Source organism: Rhinolophus sinicus, linkage group LG05, assembly GCF_036562045.2.
Source record: "Rhinolophus sinicus isolate RSC01 linkage group LG05, ASM3656204v1, whole genome shotgun sequence".
Lineage (NCBI taxonomy): Eukaryota > Metazoa > Chordata > Mammalia > Chiroptera > Rhinolophidae > Rhinolophus > Rhinolophus sinicus.
Window position 1 is genome coordinate 86481993 of NC_133755.1, and position 15619 is coordinate 86497611.

The 15619-nt window shown below is 38.5% G+C and overlaps 1 protein-coding gene across 1 annotated transcript in view; it reads right to left on the bottom strand.

Moving 5' to 3' along the window:
* Positions 1-15619, bottom strand: part of DNAH8 (dynein axonemal heavy chain 8) — a 358656-nt gene that overhangs the window by 223075 nt on the left and 119962 nt on the right. Inside the window, exons 27-28 of the mRNA XM_074332879.1 lie at positions 2663-2859; positions 1996-2122 (exon numbers count right to left, since the gene is read on the bottom strand). Coding sequence (XP_074188980.1) covers positions 1996-2122; positions 2663-2859 — 324 coding nt within the window. The remainder of the gene's footprint in view (positions 1-1995; positions 2123-2662; positions 2860-15619) is intronic.

The window sequence follows — 15619 nt, forward strand, 5'->3', positions numbered from 1 at the left end:
AGTTTGGAATGGTGCCCTCTGGCCTGGGAAGCAGAAAAAGCCATGCACAGAGGGAAGAAGAGAAAGGATTTCCTCAGCTTCCTACACTGTCCCTGGTTCTGGTCCATTCCTAAAGCCCAGTTGCATCTTGGATTCTGGGATATACCATTTTTCCCTCAACATAGTTCAAACAGGTTTCTTTTCCTTGAAAACAAAACAGATATAACAAGTCCACTCTAGCTTATCAATCCTTACCCATTCCTCTATTCTCTCCTTCCAGTACCCCTAAAATCCCCAGCTCTACCAAGCTTGGAAAATAACTACTCCCCTCCCACCTTCCAACAGTTAAACCAAGAAGCATAAGGCGCTGAGGAAAGTGTATCCCGAGAAGAGACACACAGCCCTCTTGTTGATTGAGGTTGTGAGGGCAATAACCTCCTGGGCCTCTTTTCTCCTTTTCCTTAGGCCCCAGGGATTCAGCCCACCTTCCCGTTTCTTTATAACTATTGTCACCTATTCCATTTTTCCGTTTCCTCTCTCTAAAGTCAAGTGCCTGGGCAACTAGAACACTGCTACAGGTGATTTTTGTATTAAGGATCATAGCGATAACCTTACGAGGAAACAAATACTGTGTTTCCCCGAAAATAAGACCTACCCAGAAAATAAGCCCCAGTTAAGATCTCAGCCAGATGGACACATTTAGTACATTATGACGATGTTCCAGAAGAAGATGACATGATTGTAATTGAATAAATTTAGATTGTTGTACATGAAAAAATAAGACATCCCCTGAAAATAAGCCCTAGTGGAGCAAAAATTAATATAAGACCTGGTCTTATTTTCGGGGAAACAGTAGGACATTAAGATAATAGGTAGAGTACAGTTTCTAAAACGCTACAGAAGTTCTTGTAAGTATTGCTCCTGATATAGTTTCTGAATTCTAGCTAAATAATCCCCTCAAGTATTTGTGCTTCTTCTCCAAATTAAATCCCTTCTTGATAGATATTCGTAGTCAGTACTTATTAAACATCAACTATTTGCCAGGTACTATGCTAAGTGTCTCATATGAAGTAGTTCATGAGGTGGGCACATTATTATCACCAGCAGAAGAGGGATCAAGTACCCTTCGTAGTCAAATTTGAGAGCCACAGTTACCCTGATTGCTTGAGGATAGATCTGAAAATCTACCTAAGGTGATGTAAACTAGATCATTCTAATATATTCTGAGAATATAATCACCTCACAAACTTAAGGCTGGTTGTACCTCTCTAACCATGTCAATAAGGAGCCACCACAACCAGTTTTAAACCCAAACCATAGACCAATTCACCTCAGCTCACATACATTTGCAAGCCAATCAGTGTCAGCCCCTCCCTTCTGAATGTCAACCAATCAGATGGAACATACTCAATAAGCCGGCCACTTGAGTGCTGACCAATCAACAACAGTGTCCCCTGAGCAAGCATCCTTCTGCAGACGATGTTAACCCCTATAGGCCCACACACAATCCTTGGCCTCCATGCTGCCCGGCCACCCTCTATGAAATGCTCAGCTGGGAACATTGTGCCTGTCCAGCATACCTCTCCCTCACCGTAGTAAGCAAAAAAGTCATCTTGGGCTTTTTACGTCAGACATTAAGTGGTTGTCTCATCATCCTTTGATACTCTAATCCCAAATGGATTCACTTCTCAGGAAACCTCAAACCAACTCCTGTCTCTGGTACACAACCCCTTCCTCACAGTAACCTGAAAGAGTTTTATCTGTACTTTCAGTTGTTGGACTGCCAGTTGAGAAACTTTGCAGAATATTAAGTGCATTAAGTCACCTTGGTATAATATTATGTATAAAATAAATAATAATATATAACATACATATTATAATACATATATGAATACTATTAGTGTTCCAGAAATATTTAATATTTATAATATTGTACCAAGGTAGCTTAATAACTGCTTTCTAAGTAAAGTAACATTTCATGTGAAAATACAGATATTTTGCATATTTTTTAAATACCTGTATGTAATTCAAGTGCTCCTACAACAATAATAGGCTTCAACTCATCAATCTCCTGTTCAAAAGTAGCATAGTGCAGAATTTCCGATCTGATTTCAGTCAGAGAGGGATTGTTAGCCAAAAACTCCTGTAGTAAGGAAACGTTTTCTTTAGTTTTTTGACAGTATAAATCTTACACTCATAATAGTTAAATTAGAAAATTGCATTTGCTTATATACGTTTCCACTCGTATGTGCTACCAGTAAGGGAAGGGATGAATTGGAAGAACCGGAAAAGGAGGCTATGTGAGGGAATTTCACAAAGGAACATGAATGGTTATTCAGAGTTCTCAAGCTTCCTTGAGTCTCTAACCAAAAATACAGCTCAGTCTGGGTAAATGTGATACATCCTTGAACACCTGGCTTCCTGACACGTCTGGAATGTAACTGGTACTCAATTGTTTCAGCTAATTAAGCAAAATCTGCCTGAGCCTCATTATTATCAATTGCCTCAAAGTGTCAATGTGAGAATTACGCATGATGTAATGTGTTAGGTGCTTGGCATTTACAAGTTCTTGACTTCTGCTCATGAGTTCCTGTCATTATCCCTGATATTTTCTTGGTGCACCCCCACAAGTTAGATATTAACAGTTCAAACCCAAACTGCATCACAGGTAGCAGAAACACACCTTCACTTTCACATCTCGGTCCTCTGTCCAGAGTGTCTTGTACTTCTGAAAGTCCTGCAGGGCATCATTAGCTGCCTTTCTTAGAGAGTTCACACAGGAAGAAAGGAGGAGGACCAACTTGGAAATATCCTTGTGCTCTGCTACACCCAGATAAAAGTTCTTCAGCTTCCTTGCAGGAATAACATCTTCAATCGATTCTGAAAACACATTTATATGTATATATAATCTATATTCAACTTGAAATATTATCAATTTTATTCTTTATAGACTTTTTTCAACCTGTATTTTCTTAAAAGACTCTCCCTCCCTGTAATTAAGAGCTATTCTCTTGCTAACTTCACTTATTAAACTATTGTGCCTTATTAAATTATTTTGAGGTCTAGAGTTCTTGAATGTGGAAAAACTGTGTTATTCAGAGAAGAGAACTGAAAGACACTGATTAAAACCCTCCAAAAAACTTTTTTAAAAGTCCTCCAAGGAGGGGCGGCCAGAGAGTTCAGTTGGCTAGAGCACGAGCTCTGAATGACAGGGTTGCCGGTTCGATTCCCACACAGGCTAGTGAGCTGCACCCTCCACAACTAGATTGACGGAAAACAACTTGGAGCTGACGGGTCCTGGAGAAACACACTGTTCCCCAATAAAATTTTTTTTTAAAAAAAGGTCCTCCAAGGAAAGGTCATGAGTTGAAATTGCTGCCTTCCGGATAGCATGGTGGTTAAAGGAGAGGCACTGAATTTGTTACCCAAATACTTGTGAGAATAAAATAAGACAACATATGTTCGTCTTCAATCAGCATCTGCTATAGGTATATAGAGATTGTCCATTCACCATTAATCACCATTATAAACATCTATTGCCAAAATCTGGTTATGTCACTACCTTGATTAAAAATGTTAAGTGTTCTCCATCAGAGACCATATAGATACTGTTGTTTGGCTCAAATAGTACCTTACTTTTAAAAAATAGTTAACAATTTCATGCAAAATTCCAGATTTCCTGCTTCTCTTTTTAACATGGTTTAATCTGGTAGTACAGGGTCCACCTTCTTGCACGACAATAATTAAATGAAGCTAAGCCATGTCTCTTAAAGGGGCATGCCAGCTGAATTTACCACAGTCTCCTCTAAGGCTAGTCAATCATTTACTCTTTTTTTATATTTAATCAAATTAAATCAAAAGAAAATACAAAGAATTGGCTTAAATACACACACACACACTCGCATGCACACGTGCACACACACAGCAGGTGCCAAAGAAAAACTGTATTAAAATTGTAATACTCAATATATACCAATAACTAAAGATGAATACAAGTCACGTTTGACTTCTGCAATTACAAGAGGTGCTCAAAGTGGTTAAAATCAGTGTCCAGGCTCTTCTGATTATGGTGAACTACTGCTTGAGCAACCTTGACCAAAGTGTTCACTTGTATAGTTTTTTCGCACCCCTGGTGTGTGTGTATACACACACACCAGGGGTGCCAAATATATATATATATATATATATATATATATGTATACACACACACACACACACACACACATATATATTAGACTATGTAATAGTGGGTATGTAATTTAGAGGTTAAAGATTAAGATACATTTAAGATCTGTAAGTTTTTCCCATATGGATAAAAGTTTCTAGTGCCATTTATTAAAAGTAAATTATTTCCTTATTGATTTGTATTTCCACCTGTGTCATAATATATGTATGTGTGTGTGTGTGTGTGTTTGTTTCTGCTGCCTCTGTCCTGTTCCATTGATCTATTATCAATTCTTGGACCATTAGAAGATTGTGTAAATTAGTCTGACTTTATAATACTCCTTGTTATTTGTCAGGGAAGGGCCCCTTACCTTCTTTTTCTTCACCAATGTTTGGCTCTTTGCATTTCCATATAATTTTATAATAAAATATTAAAATTAAGAAATTATAGAAAAAAATTCTGTTGTGATTTTGTTGGAATATTGAATTTTTAAATTAATTAAAGAATTGACTTCTTCATATTATGAATTTATTCCAGTCTTCCATTTTGTCATTCAACAATAATCATTTTCTCAAAAATGCTATGCAAATATTTTTACATTTATTTATAAAGTACTTTCTGGTTTTGTGGATATTAAAAAAATCTTTTTTTGCTATTATATTTTTTGTAGATTTATTGATATATAATTGACATATAATTGTATTACATCTTAATTGAATTATTGCTCATTACAGAAAAACTCTATATTTGTATATTGGTCTTTATATACAAACATTACTGAACTTATTAGTTATAACAGTTGTTTATAGGTTCTTTGAATTTTCTATGTATGATCTTTAAATAAGGACAATCTTAGGCTTCTTTTCCAATTATTATTCTAATTTTTTATTCTCTGATTTCATAGTGAAGATCTCCAGTAAAATACTGAATAAAAGTGATGACAGCAGGCTTCTTTATCTTTCATTTTAATGGGGAAAAAAATGCTGCTAAATTTGTCCATGAATAGCATTATCAGAAAATCCCTCATAGTCCTAATTTGCTAAGAGGATGTGTGTGGGTCAGTGAAATATTTTCATATATACCAAAGCATATTTATGAGTTCTGACAATTAAGTTCGCGAACTTGCCACAGTGTGCTTATATTGGCAGCACTGTACAAACAGCTCGGTAAGGTTTCAGAACCTTGGTATATCAGTGTCTCACAGCTGTGTTCATATCGATGTGTGGCGGAGTCTTGCTGTGGCATTCATTATTGTTGTGTGCCGTCACGAGAATGTCTGAGCTTGAATTAGAGCAACGAACAAACATTAAATTTCCTGTTAAACTTGGCAAGAGTGGAAGTGAAATCAAGGACATTTTAATCCAAGTTTATGAGGATAATACCATGAAGAAAACAGTGTACAAATGGATTAAACATTTTTCTGAGGGGGAGAAAAATGCATCACTGATGAAGAGAAGTCAGGGCGGCCAGTAATGAGCAGAAGTGATGAAAGCATTGCAATAATTTGTTGAATTGTGCTTCAAAATCATTGGCTGACTGTGAGAAACAGAGCAGACCAATAAACATTGATAGAGAAACAGGAAAGTCTTAACTGAAAATTTTGGCATAAGAAAGGTATGTGCAAAAATGTTCCCGAAGGAGCTTACCAATGAACAAAAGCAAAGGAGAGTCGAAGTTTGCCAAGACCTTTTGGAGAAGCAAGACAATGTTTTGGGCCAGGTTATCACTGGTGATGAAACATGGGTGTACCAATACAACCCTGAAACAAAGCATCTAAGTGCACAATAGAAGTCAGCCAATTCTCCATTATCAAAAACGGCCAAATCGAGTCAAAACGATGTTGCTAAACTTTTTTGATATCAGAGGGATTATTCATTATGAATTTGTACCAGTTGGACATTTACTATTTACAAGTGCTGAAAAGGTTACGTGAAAACAATACTTTAGAGGACTTCCGGAAAAATGGCGGCGTGAGGTGAGCCTCTGTAAAGCTCCCCTGGAATTTACAAAGAATCGAACAACAAAAACTCCACAAAGGACTCCCTGCACAGCAGACAGGCAAGACGAAGAGGCCCACTACCGACTGAAATCACCTACAGGTGGGAGATTCGCGCGAGTGGGGGGAGGAGGGAAGGGAGAAGTGCGCGGAGCCGGAGCCGCGCGGGCCCAGGACGCAGACCTAGCTCAGTGCGCCGAGCTCGCTGCTTCCCGGAACTACCGCAGCTGGGCGAGAGGGAAGAACTCGGACTGCTAGGGCTCCGCCAGGGCTCCACAGGGCTGAGGGGACAGCATATAACACTGCTGAACCCAACGCTCACGGCAGAGACCTCGGAGAAAAGACTGAGGGAAAAAGGCTGAAAACAGTGGTTTAAGCCCACACTGCCGAGCAGAGAACGGAGCCTTAGGCACTGAGACTAGCCGCCCCCTCCCTCCCCTCCCAGAGCTCGCCCCGCCCCCACCTGCCCGGTGCTAGAAGTGAAACAGTAGCACTGTCAGATCAAAACAACAGAAAATTTGCTGTTTTGAGAACTGTGGACCGAAAACACAAATTCATAGCCCAACTAGTTCCAGCAAAGGGGAGAGGGCTGTGGAAGCAGGACCGGCTGTGGTGGTGGTCGCCGCCATTGCTCTGGGCCACCTCTCACAACTCACCCCATCCCTGACCCCACCTATCTGGGCGGATCCCTGCAGGAGTAAACAGAACTGCTGAAATATACGGGTTCTGAATCAGGAGCTGGAAGAGCTTTGGAACATCAAAAGCTCTCCGCATACCCACCGGGACACTGCGCCCTGTGACCTAGACGAACTATTAACAGAGGAGAAGCCCATCTCCCAGGGAATCCCCCCATTGTGTGAGAAGTTGGAATAGTACAGAGAAAACATAGCACTACCGTGTGGGAGAAGAAAAATAAGTTGCAGTTGGAGAAATAATAAAACATTCTACCAACAAATACTGGCAAACAAAAGAAAGACTGCTTTCTATCAACCTGTTGCAGAAGTCACTCCTGTAGATGTCTAGGAAGAGAAATAGTAAACCAGTAATCGCCATGAATAACCAAGGCAACAAGATAGCTCAGAAAGAAAGTGAAAAATCTCCAGAGAAGGCACTTAAAGATACAGAAATATGTGACTTAAATGACAGAGAATTCAAGATTGCAGTTCTGAAAAAACTCAACGAGATACAAGAAAACACAGATAGGCAGTTAAATGAACTCAGAAACTCAATCAAAGAACAGCATGAGCATTTTACGAAAGAGATTGAAATCTTAAAAAAGAACCAAATAGAATTTCTGGAGATTAAGAACTCAATAGAAGAAATTAAGAATGAAATAACCAGCTTAGGTAGTAGAGTTGACCAGATGGAGCAAAGAATCAGTGACATCGAAGATAGAAACCTGGAAATGACACAGATAGAAGAAGAAAGAGACTTGAGACTTAAAAGAAATGAAAGAACTCTACAAGAACTTTCTGACTCCATCAGAAAGAGCAATATAAGAATAATGGGCATACCAGAAGGAGAAGAAAGAGAGAAGGGAACAGAGAATGTATTCAAATACATGGTCGATGAGAACTTCCCAAACTTGTGGACAGAACTGGACCCTCGAATCCAAGAAGCAAATAGGACACCTAATTACCTCAATCCCAGCAGGACTTCTCCAAGGCACATTGTATTGAAGCTGTCTAAAATCAACGACAAAGAAAGAATCCTCAAGGCAGCCAGGGAAAAGAAGACGGTAACTTACAAAGGAAAGCCCATTAGATTATCATCAGATTTTTCAGCAGAAACTCTACAAGCCAGGAAGGAGTGGAACCAAATATTCAAACTATTGAAAGAGAGAAACCATGAGCCAAGAATAATATATCCAGCAAAGATATCCTTTAGATATGAAGGAAGAATAAAGACCTTTCCAGACATACAGAAGCTGAGGGAATTTTCTAATACACGACCTGCACTACAAGAAATACTAAAGGAGGCTATTCGACCACCATCAACAGGGACAATTTGGCAACCACAACTTAAAAAGGGGGAGAGTAAAGGCCTGAACCGGAATATGGGAACGGAGAAAGTAAGCGTGCTGAAGAAAATGGAATACTCTAAATATCAAACTTTCTTTTACATAAACTTAAGGGTAACCACTCAAAATAAATCCAGAATTGAAATATATACTGAAATAAAAGAAGAAACAGAGGGAAACATCATAGAATACCACCACACAGAAATAATAGACAACAACAAAAAGGCAAAGAAACAATGGAGACACAGCCTTACCAGAAAACTAAAGATAGAATGACAGGAAATCCTCACATATCAATAATCACCCTAAATGTAAATGGACTGAACTCACCAATAAAAAGGCACAGAGTAGCAGATTGGATCAAAAGACTAAACCCAACCATATGCTGTCTCCAAGAGACACATCTCAGCTACAAGGACAAGCATAGACTCAAAGTGAAAGGGTGGAAATTGACACTCCAAGCAAATGGTACCCAGAGAAAATCAGGTGTAGCCATAATGATATCAGATGAAACAGACTTCAAGGTGAAAAAGATAACAACAGACAAAGATGGACATTTCATAATGGTGAAGGGGACTGTACAACAAGAAGACATAACAGTCATCAATATTTATGCCCCCAATCAGGGAGCACCGAAATACACCAAGCAACTACTAACAGAACTAAAGGGAGAAATTGACCAAAACACAATTATACTAGGGGACTTAAATACATCATTGACAGCTATGGATAGATCATCCAAACAGAAAATAAATAACGAAATAGTAGCCCTAAATGACACATTAGATGAAATGGACATAATTGACATTTATAGAGCACTTCATCCTAAAACATCAGACTATACATTCTTTTCTAGTGTACATGGAACATTCTCAAGGATAGACCATATATTGGGACATAAAATCAGTCTCAACAAATTTAAGAAGATTGAAATCATACCATGCATATTCTCTGATCACAAGGCTTTGAAATTGGATATCAACTGTAAAAAGAAAGCGGGAAAAACACAAATACATGGAGATTAAACAACATACATTTAAAGAAGGACTGGGTCAAAGAAGAAATTAGAGGAGAGATCAAAAGATACATAGAAACAAATGACAATGAAAATACATCCTACCAAAATTTTTGGGATGCAGCGAAAGCAGTTTTAAGAGGGAAATTTATCTCATTACAGGCCTATCTCAAGAAACAAGAAAACTCCCAAATAAATAACCTCATGTTACACCTTAAAGAACTAGAAAAAGAAGAACAAGTAAAACCCAAGGTCAGCAGAAGAAAGGAAATAACAAAAATTAGAGCAGAACTAAATGAAATAGAGAACAAAAAGACAATAGAAAAAATTAATATGACAAAGAGCTGGTTCTTTGAAAAGATTAACAAAATTGACAAACCCTTGGCTAGACTTACTAAGATAAAAAGAGAAGACACTGATTAACAAAATCAGAAACGTAAAAGGGAAGTTATCACGGACACCACAGAAATACAAAGGATCATCCAAGAATACTATGAAGGACTATATGCCACCAAATTCAACAACCTAGAAGAAATGGACAAGTTCTTAGAAACATATAGCCTTCCAAGGCTGAACCATGAAGAACTGGAAAATCTAAACAGACCGATCACCAGTAACTAAATTGAATCAGTCATCCAAAACCTTCCCAAAAGCAAAAGTCCGGGACCAGATGGCTTCACTAGTGAATTCTACCAAACCTTCAAAGAGGATCTAATACCAATTCTGCACAAACTCTTCCAAAAATTGAAGAAGAGACAGTACTCCCTAACTCATTTTATGAGGCCAACATTACCCTGATACCAAAACCTGGTACGTCAGCACAAAAAAAGTAAACTACAGACCAATATCTCTTATGAATACCGATGCAAAAATCCTAAATAAAATTCTAGCAAATCGAATACAACAATGCATTAAAAAGATTATTCATCACGACCAAGTGGGGTTCATCCCGGGGCACAAGGATGGTTCAACATACGAATCCATCAATGTGATACATCACATAAACAAAATAAAGGACAAAAATCATATGATTATATCAATTGATGCAGAAAAAGCATTTGACAAGATACAACATCCATTTATGATTAAAACACTTAATAAAATGGGTATAGAAGGAAAATACCTTAACATAATAAAGGCCATATATGACAAGCCCTCTGCTAATCTCATAATTAATGGAGAAAAACTGAAGCCCTTTGCTCTACGTTCAGGAACACGACAGGGATGTCCCCTATCACCTCTGCTTTTCAACATAGTGTTGGAAGTCCTTGCCAGAGCAATCAGGCAAGAGAAAGAAATAAAAGGCATCAAATTGGGAATGAAGAAGTTAAATTATCACTCTTTGCAGATGACATGATGCTATATATAGAAAACCCTAAAGACTCCACCAAAAAGCTATTAGAAACAATCAACGAATACAGTAAAGTTGCGGACTACAAAATCAACGCACAAAAGTCCATTGCCTTCCTATATACTAACAATGAAATCTCAGAAAAAGAAATACAAAAAACAATTCCTTTTGCAATTGCAGCAAAAAGAATAAAATACCTAGGAATAAACTTAACCAAGGATGTGAAAGACCTATATGCTGAAAACTATAAGACATTTTTGAAAGAAATTGAAGAAGACACAAAGAAATGGAAAGACATTCCGTGCTCATGGATTGGAAGAATCAACATAGTTAAAATGGCCATATTACCCAAAGCAATATACAGATTCAATGCAATCCCCATCAAAATCCCAATGGCATATTTTAAAGAAATAGAACAAACAATCATCAGATTTGTTTGGAACCACAAAAGACCCCGAATAGCCAAAGCAATCTTAAGAAAAAGAACAATAATGGAGGTATCACACTTCCTGACTTTGGCTTGTACTACAGGGCTACAATAATCAAAACAGCATGGTATTGGCAGAAAAACAGACACATAGACCAATGGAATAGAATTGAGAACCCAGAAATAAAACCACATAAATATGGACAGATAATTTTTGACAAAGAAGCTAAAACATACAATGGAGCAAAGACAGCCTCTTCAATAAATGGTGCTGGGAGAATTGGATAGCCACGTGCAAAAGAATGAAACTGGACTGCTATTTGTCACCATGTACCAAAGTTAATTCAAAATGGATCAAAGACTTAAGCATAAGACCTGACACAATAAACTGCATAGAAGAAAACATAGGTACTAAACTTATGGACCTTGGGTTCAAAGAGCATTTTATGAACTTGACTCCAAAGGCAATGGAAGTAAAAGCTAAAATAAACGAATGGGACTATATGAAACTTAAAAGCTTCTGCACAGCAAAAGAAACCATTGACAAAATAAAGAGGCCACCAACTGAATGGGAGAAGATTTTTGCAAACAGTGCCTCCGATAAGGGGCTAGTATCCAGAATATACAAGGAACTCATGCAACTCAACAACCAAAAAACAAACAACCCAATTGAAAAATGGGCAGAGGACTTGAAGAGACATTTCTCCAAAGAGGACATACAAATGGCAAATAGACATATGAGAAAATGCTCAACATCACTAATCATCAGAGAAATGCAAATCAAAACCACAATGAGATATCACCTCACCCCAGTCAGAATGGCTATCATCAACAAGACAAATAGTAACAAGTGTTGGAGAGGCTGTGGAGAAAAAGGAACCCTCATACACTGTTGGTGGGAATGCAGACTGGTGCAGCCGTTATGGAAGGCAGTGTGGAGGTTCCTCAAAGAATTACGAATAGAATTGCCATATGACCCAGCAATCCCTCTCCTGGGTATCTACCCAAAAATCTGAAAACATTTAGAGATAAAGACACGTGTGCTCCAATGTTCATTGCAGCTTTGTTTACGTGGCCAAGACATGGAAACAACCAAAATGTCCTTCGATAGATGAATGGATAAAGAAGTTGTGGTATATATACACAATGGAATACTATTCGGCAGTAAGAAAAGATGATATAGGAACATTTGTGACAACATGGATGGATCTTGAGAGAGTAATGCTGAGTGAAACAAGTCAGACAGAAAAAGCAGAGAACCATGTGATTTCACTGATATGTGGTATATAAACCAAAAACAACAAAAGAACAAGACAAACAAATGAGAAACAGAAACTCATAGACACAGACAATAGTTTAGTGGATGCCAGAGGGTAAGGGGGGCGGGGGGTGGGGGGTGGGAGATGAGGGTAAGGGGGATCGAATATATGGTGATGGAAGGAGAACTGACTCTGGGTGATGAACACACAATGGGATTTATAGATGATGTAATACAGAATTGTACACCTGAAATCTATGTAATTTTACTAACAATTGTCACCCCAATAAATTTAATAAAATAAAATTTAAAAAAAGAAAAAGAAAGAAAAGGCTACGTGAAAAAGTTAGATGAAAACGACCTGAACTTTCGCCAACAATTCATGACTCTTGCATCATGACATTGCACCAGCTCACACAGCACTGTCTGTGGGAGAGTTTTGAGCCAGTAAACAAATAATTGTATTAGAACACCCTCCCTACTCACCTGATCTGGCCAAAGTGACATTTTATTTACCCGAAGATAAAGGAAATATTGAAAAGAAGACATTTTGATGACATTCAGGACATCAAGGGTAATACGATGACAGCTCTGACGGCCATTCCAGAAAAAGAGTTCCAAAACTGCTTTGAAGGGTGGACTAGGTGCTGGTGTCGGTGCATAGCTTCCCAAAGGGAGTACTTTGAAGGTGACCATAGTGATATTCAGCAATGAGGTATGTAGCACTTTTTCTAGGATAAGTTTGAGAATTTAATTGTCAGACCTTGTAAAACATTTGTTAAAGTAGAATTTAAAGTACATAAAACATGTATTGAAGAAGAAGAAAAAGAATTCCAATGTACTCAGCACCCAGGTTATGAATAGAATGCTGCCAAGATATCAGTAGTCCTCTCTAGGCCCCTCTCTAATTACATTCCCTTAGCCCTAGAAGTAATCACTACACTGAATTTTCTTTAAAAAATAAACTTGAAGATAAATCAATGTACTTATCTCTAAAAATGTTTATTTTTTAAAAAACTGAGCCATAAGCACAAACCTAGCTGTGAAAGGAAAAAATTTTAATTGCTCAAGTTAGATGAAGGCTCCCAGGAGAAAAGCTAAGGAGTCTCTGGGTCTAGTCTTGCTTCTGCTTTCTACAGGTTTACAAAAGCCCTTTGAGGAAGCCATGTGGTAGAATCATAAGTTAGTCCTATATAGAAAACAGAGGTCTCATCATAATCAGGGTATCTGGCAGGGTTATGTTTATGAGCCCAGAAATGGATATACAGTAGGAATATGGCCAGGACAGTGGGCTAATCTGCATTTTCCTAGATCCCAATACCCTCCCTCCAATTTTCAGTAGAGGGGCAAAGCAGAACACTTCCAAAGAGTGAAATGAGTTTCCTCAGCTGACCTAGAGCAGTGAGAGCAGAGCTGCAACTTCATCAGCACATGGTGAAAGCAAGCAAGCCCAAACAAGAATATGAACCCAGTTCACCCAGGCATACAGCATTCAAGTTAAACAACAGTACAATGGCATCAGGCACCTTGGTGAGGGCAGCCAAAACTCGTCTGCCTCTCAAGTTATACTGGTAACCATCTATGCTTGGCATACAATTGTCATTGTGTAATCATCCTCTATCATTCATTCCCATGTCTTCTTATTTTACTTGCTTTATTTTCTCATTTTGAAAACATACAACCTTCAATAACTTTGTGGGAAACAGTGTATTGAGGGTAAATTTTTTCAGACATTCAGTTTCTGAAAATGCCTTAACTCTACCATTATACTTAGTTGATAATTTGGCAAAGAATATAATTCTTATTTGCAAGGTGGTTGATATTCCAACGATTCTTGCACCTACTCGTTTTTAGCTTTACATTTGCCTGCTATAATTAAAAAACATTAGACTAAAAGTCAGACAATTGAATTCTACTCCTCTTATCCGGATTCATCCGTAGACCTGTCACTAGGGTTGTGATTTGGGACAAATTATCTAACTTCTCTGAATAAAGGATGGAACTAATATTTATTTTGCCAGTTATTTTATGTATATACATAGATCCATTCAGATGCCTTTTTTTAAAGATTTTATTGGGGAAGGGGAACAGGACTTTATTGAGGTACAGTGTGTACTTCCAGCTCTTTTTCCAAGTCAAGTTGTTGTCCTTTCAAACTTAGTTGTGGATGGCACAGCTCAGCTCCAGGTCCATTTGCCGTTGTTAGTTGCAGGAGGCACAAGCTTACCGTCCCTTGCAGGAGTCGAGGAGTCAAACTGGTAACCTTGTGGTTGAGAGGACGCGCTCCAACCAACTGAGCCAGCAGCAGCTCAGCTCAAGGTGCTGTGTTCAATCTTAGTTGCAGGGGGTGCAGCCCACCATCCCTTGCGGGAGTCACCGGCACCATTGTGGTTGAGAACCCACTAGCCCATGTGGGAATCGAGCCAGCAGCCTTCGGAGTTAGGAGCATGGAGCTCCAACTGCCTGAGCCACCGGGCCGGCGCCATTCACATGCTTTTCTCCCATACCTGCTTGCTTCTGATTTTCCAATGTTGTCCCTTTCAGGTCCTGCAAATCAGTCTAGCCGCTTATCACGCATATCTTTGCTTCAGATCATTTTTCCCTTCTTCTAAAGGGTATACTACTTGAATCTCTGCCCACTGCGGGAAGTTCCCCCCTCTCTGTCCTTAAAGGCCACTCCTAAGTAGGCAAAGTGCAGTGGAAGGCCACTTTCAGCTCATACCGAAATATCAAACCAACTCATCATCTACCAGGCCTGAGGTTCTTTTGTCCTCCATTAGCTTTGTAGGAAATACCCTATGAAACTATAGATGTAATCTAGAGAGCAGTGTTGGTGCAACGTAGAAAGGTGGCATGAGGATCTGGGCTATCTGTTCATGTAACTTACATGGTATATTATTATTTTTAATTTGCATTTCCTTGGTTGCCAATAGAGGTGATAGAGTTTCAGAAAAATAATTTGACTTTATTTTAAATTCCACATACAAATGAGATTATGCAATATTTTTCTTCTGTGTCTGGCTTATTTCACTGAGCATAATGTCCTCCAGTTCATCCATGTTGTCACCAATGGCAGGATTTGCTTCTCTTTATGGCTGAATAATTTTCCATTGTAAAAAAGTCAAACTCATAGTAACATAGAGTAGAATGATGGTTACCAGAGTCTAGGGGTGGAGGAAAAGGGGACATATTGATCAAAAGGTACAAACTTCCCGGTAAAAGATGAATAAGTTCTGGAGATCTAATGTACAGCATGGTGACTATAGCTAGTAATAAGGTATTCTACCTTATTGAAATTTGATGAGAGTAGATCTCATGTGTTCTCACCACAGACACACACACACACACACACACAAAGGTTAACTATAGGAGGGGATGGATACGGAAAGAGAAGGACACCATAAATGT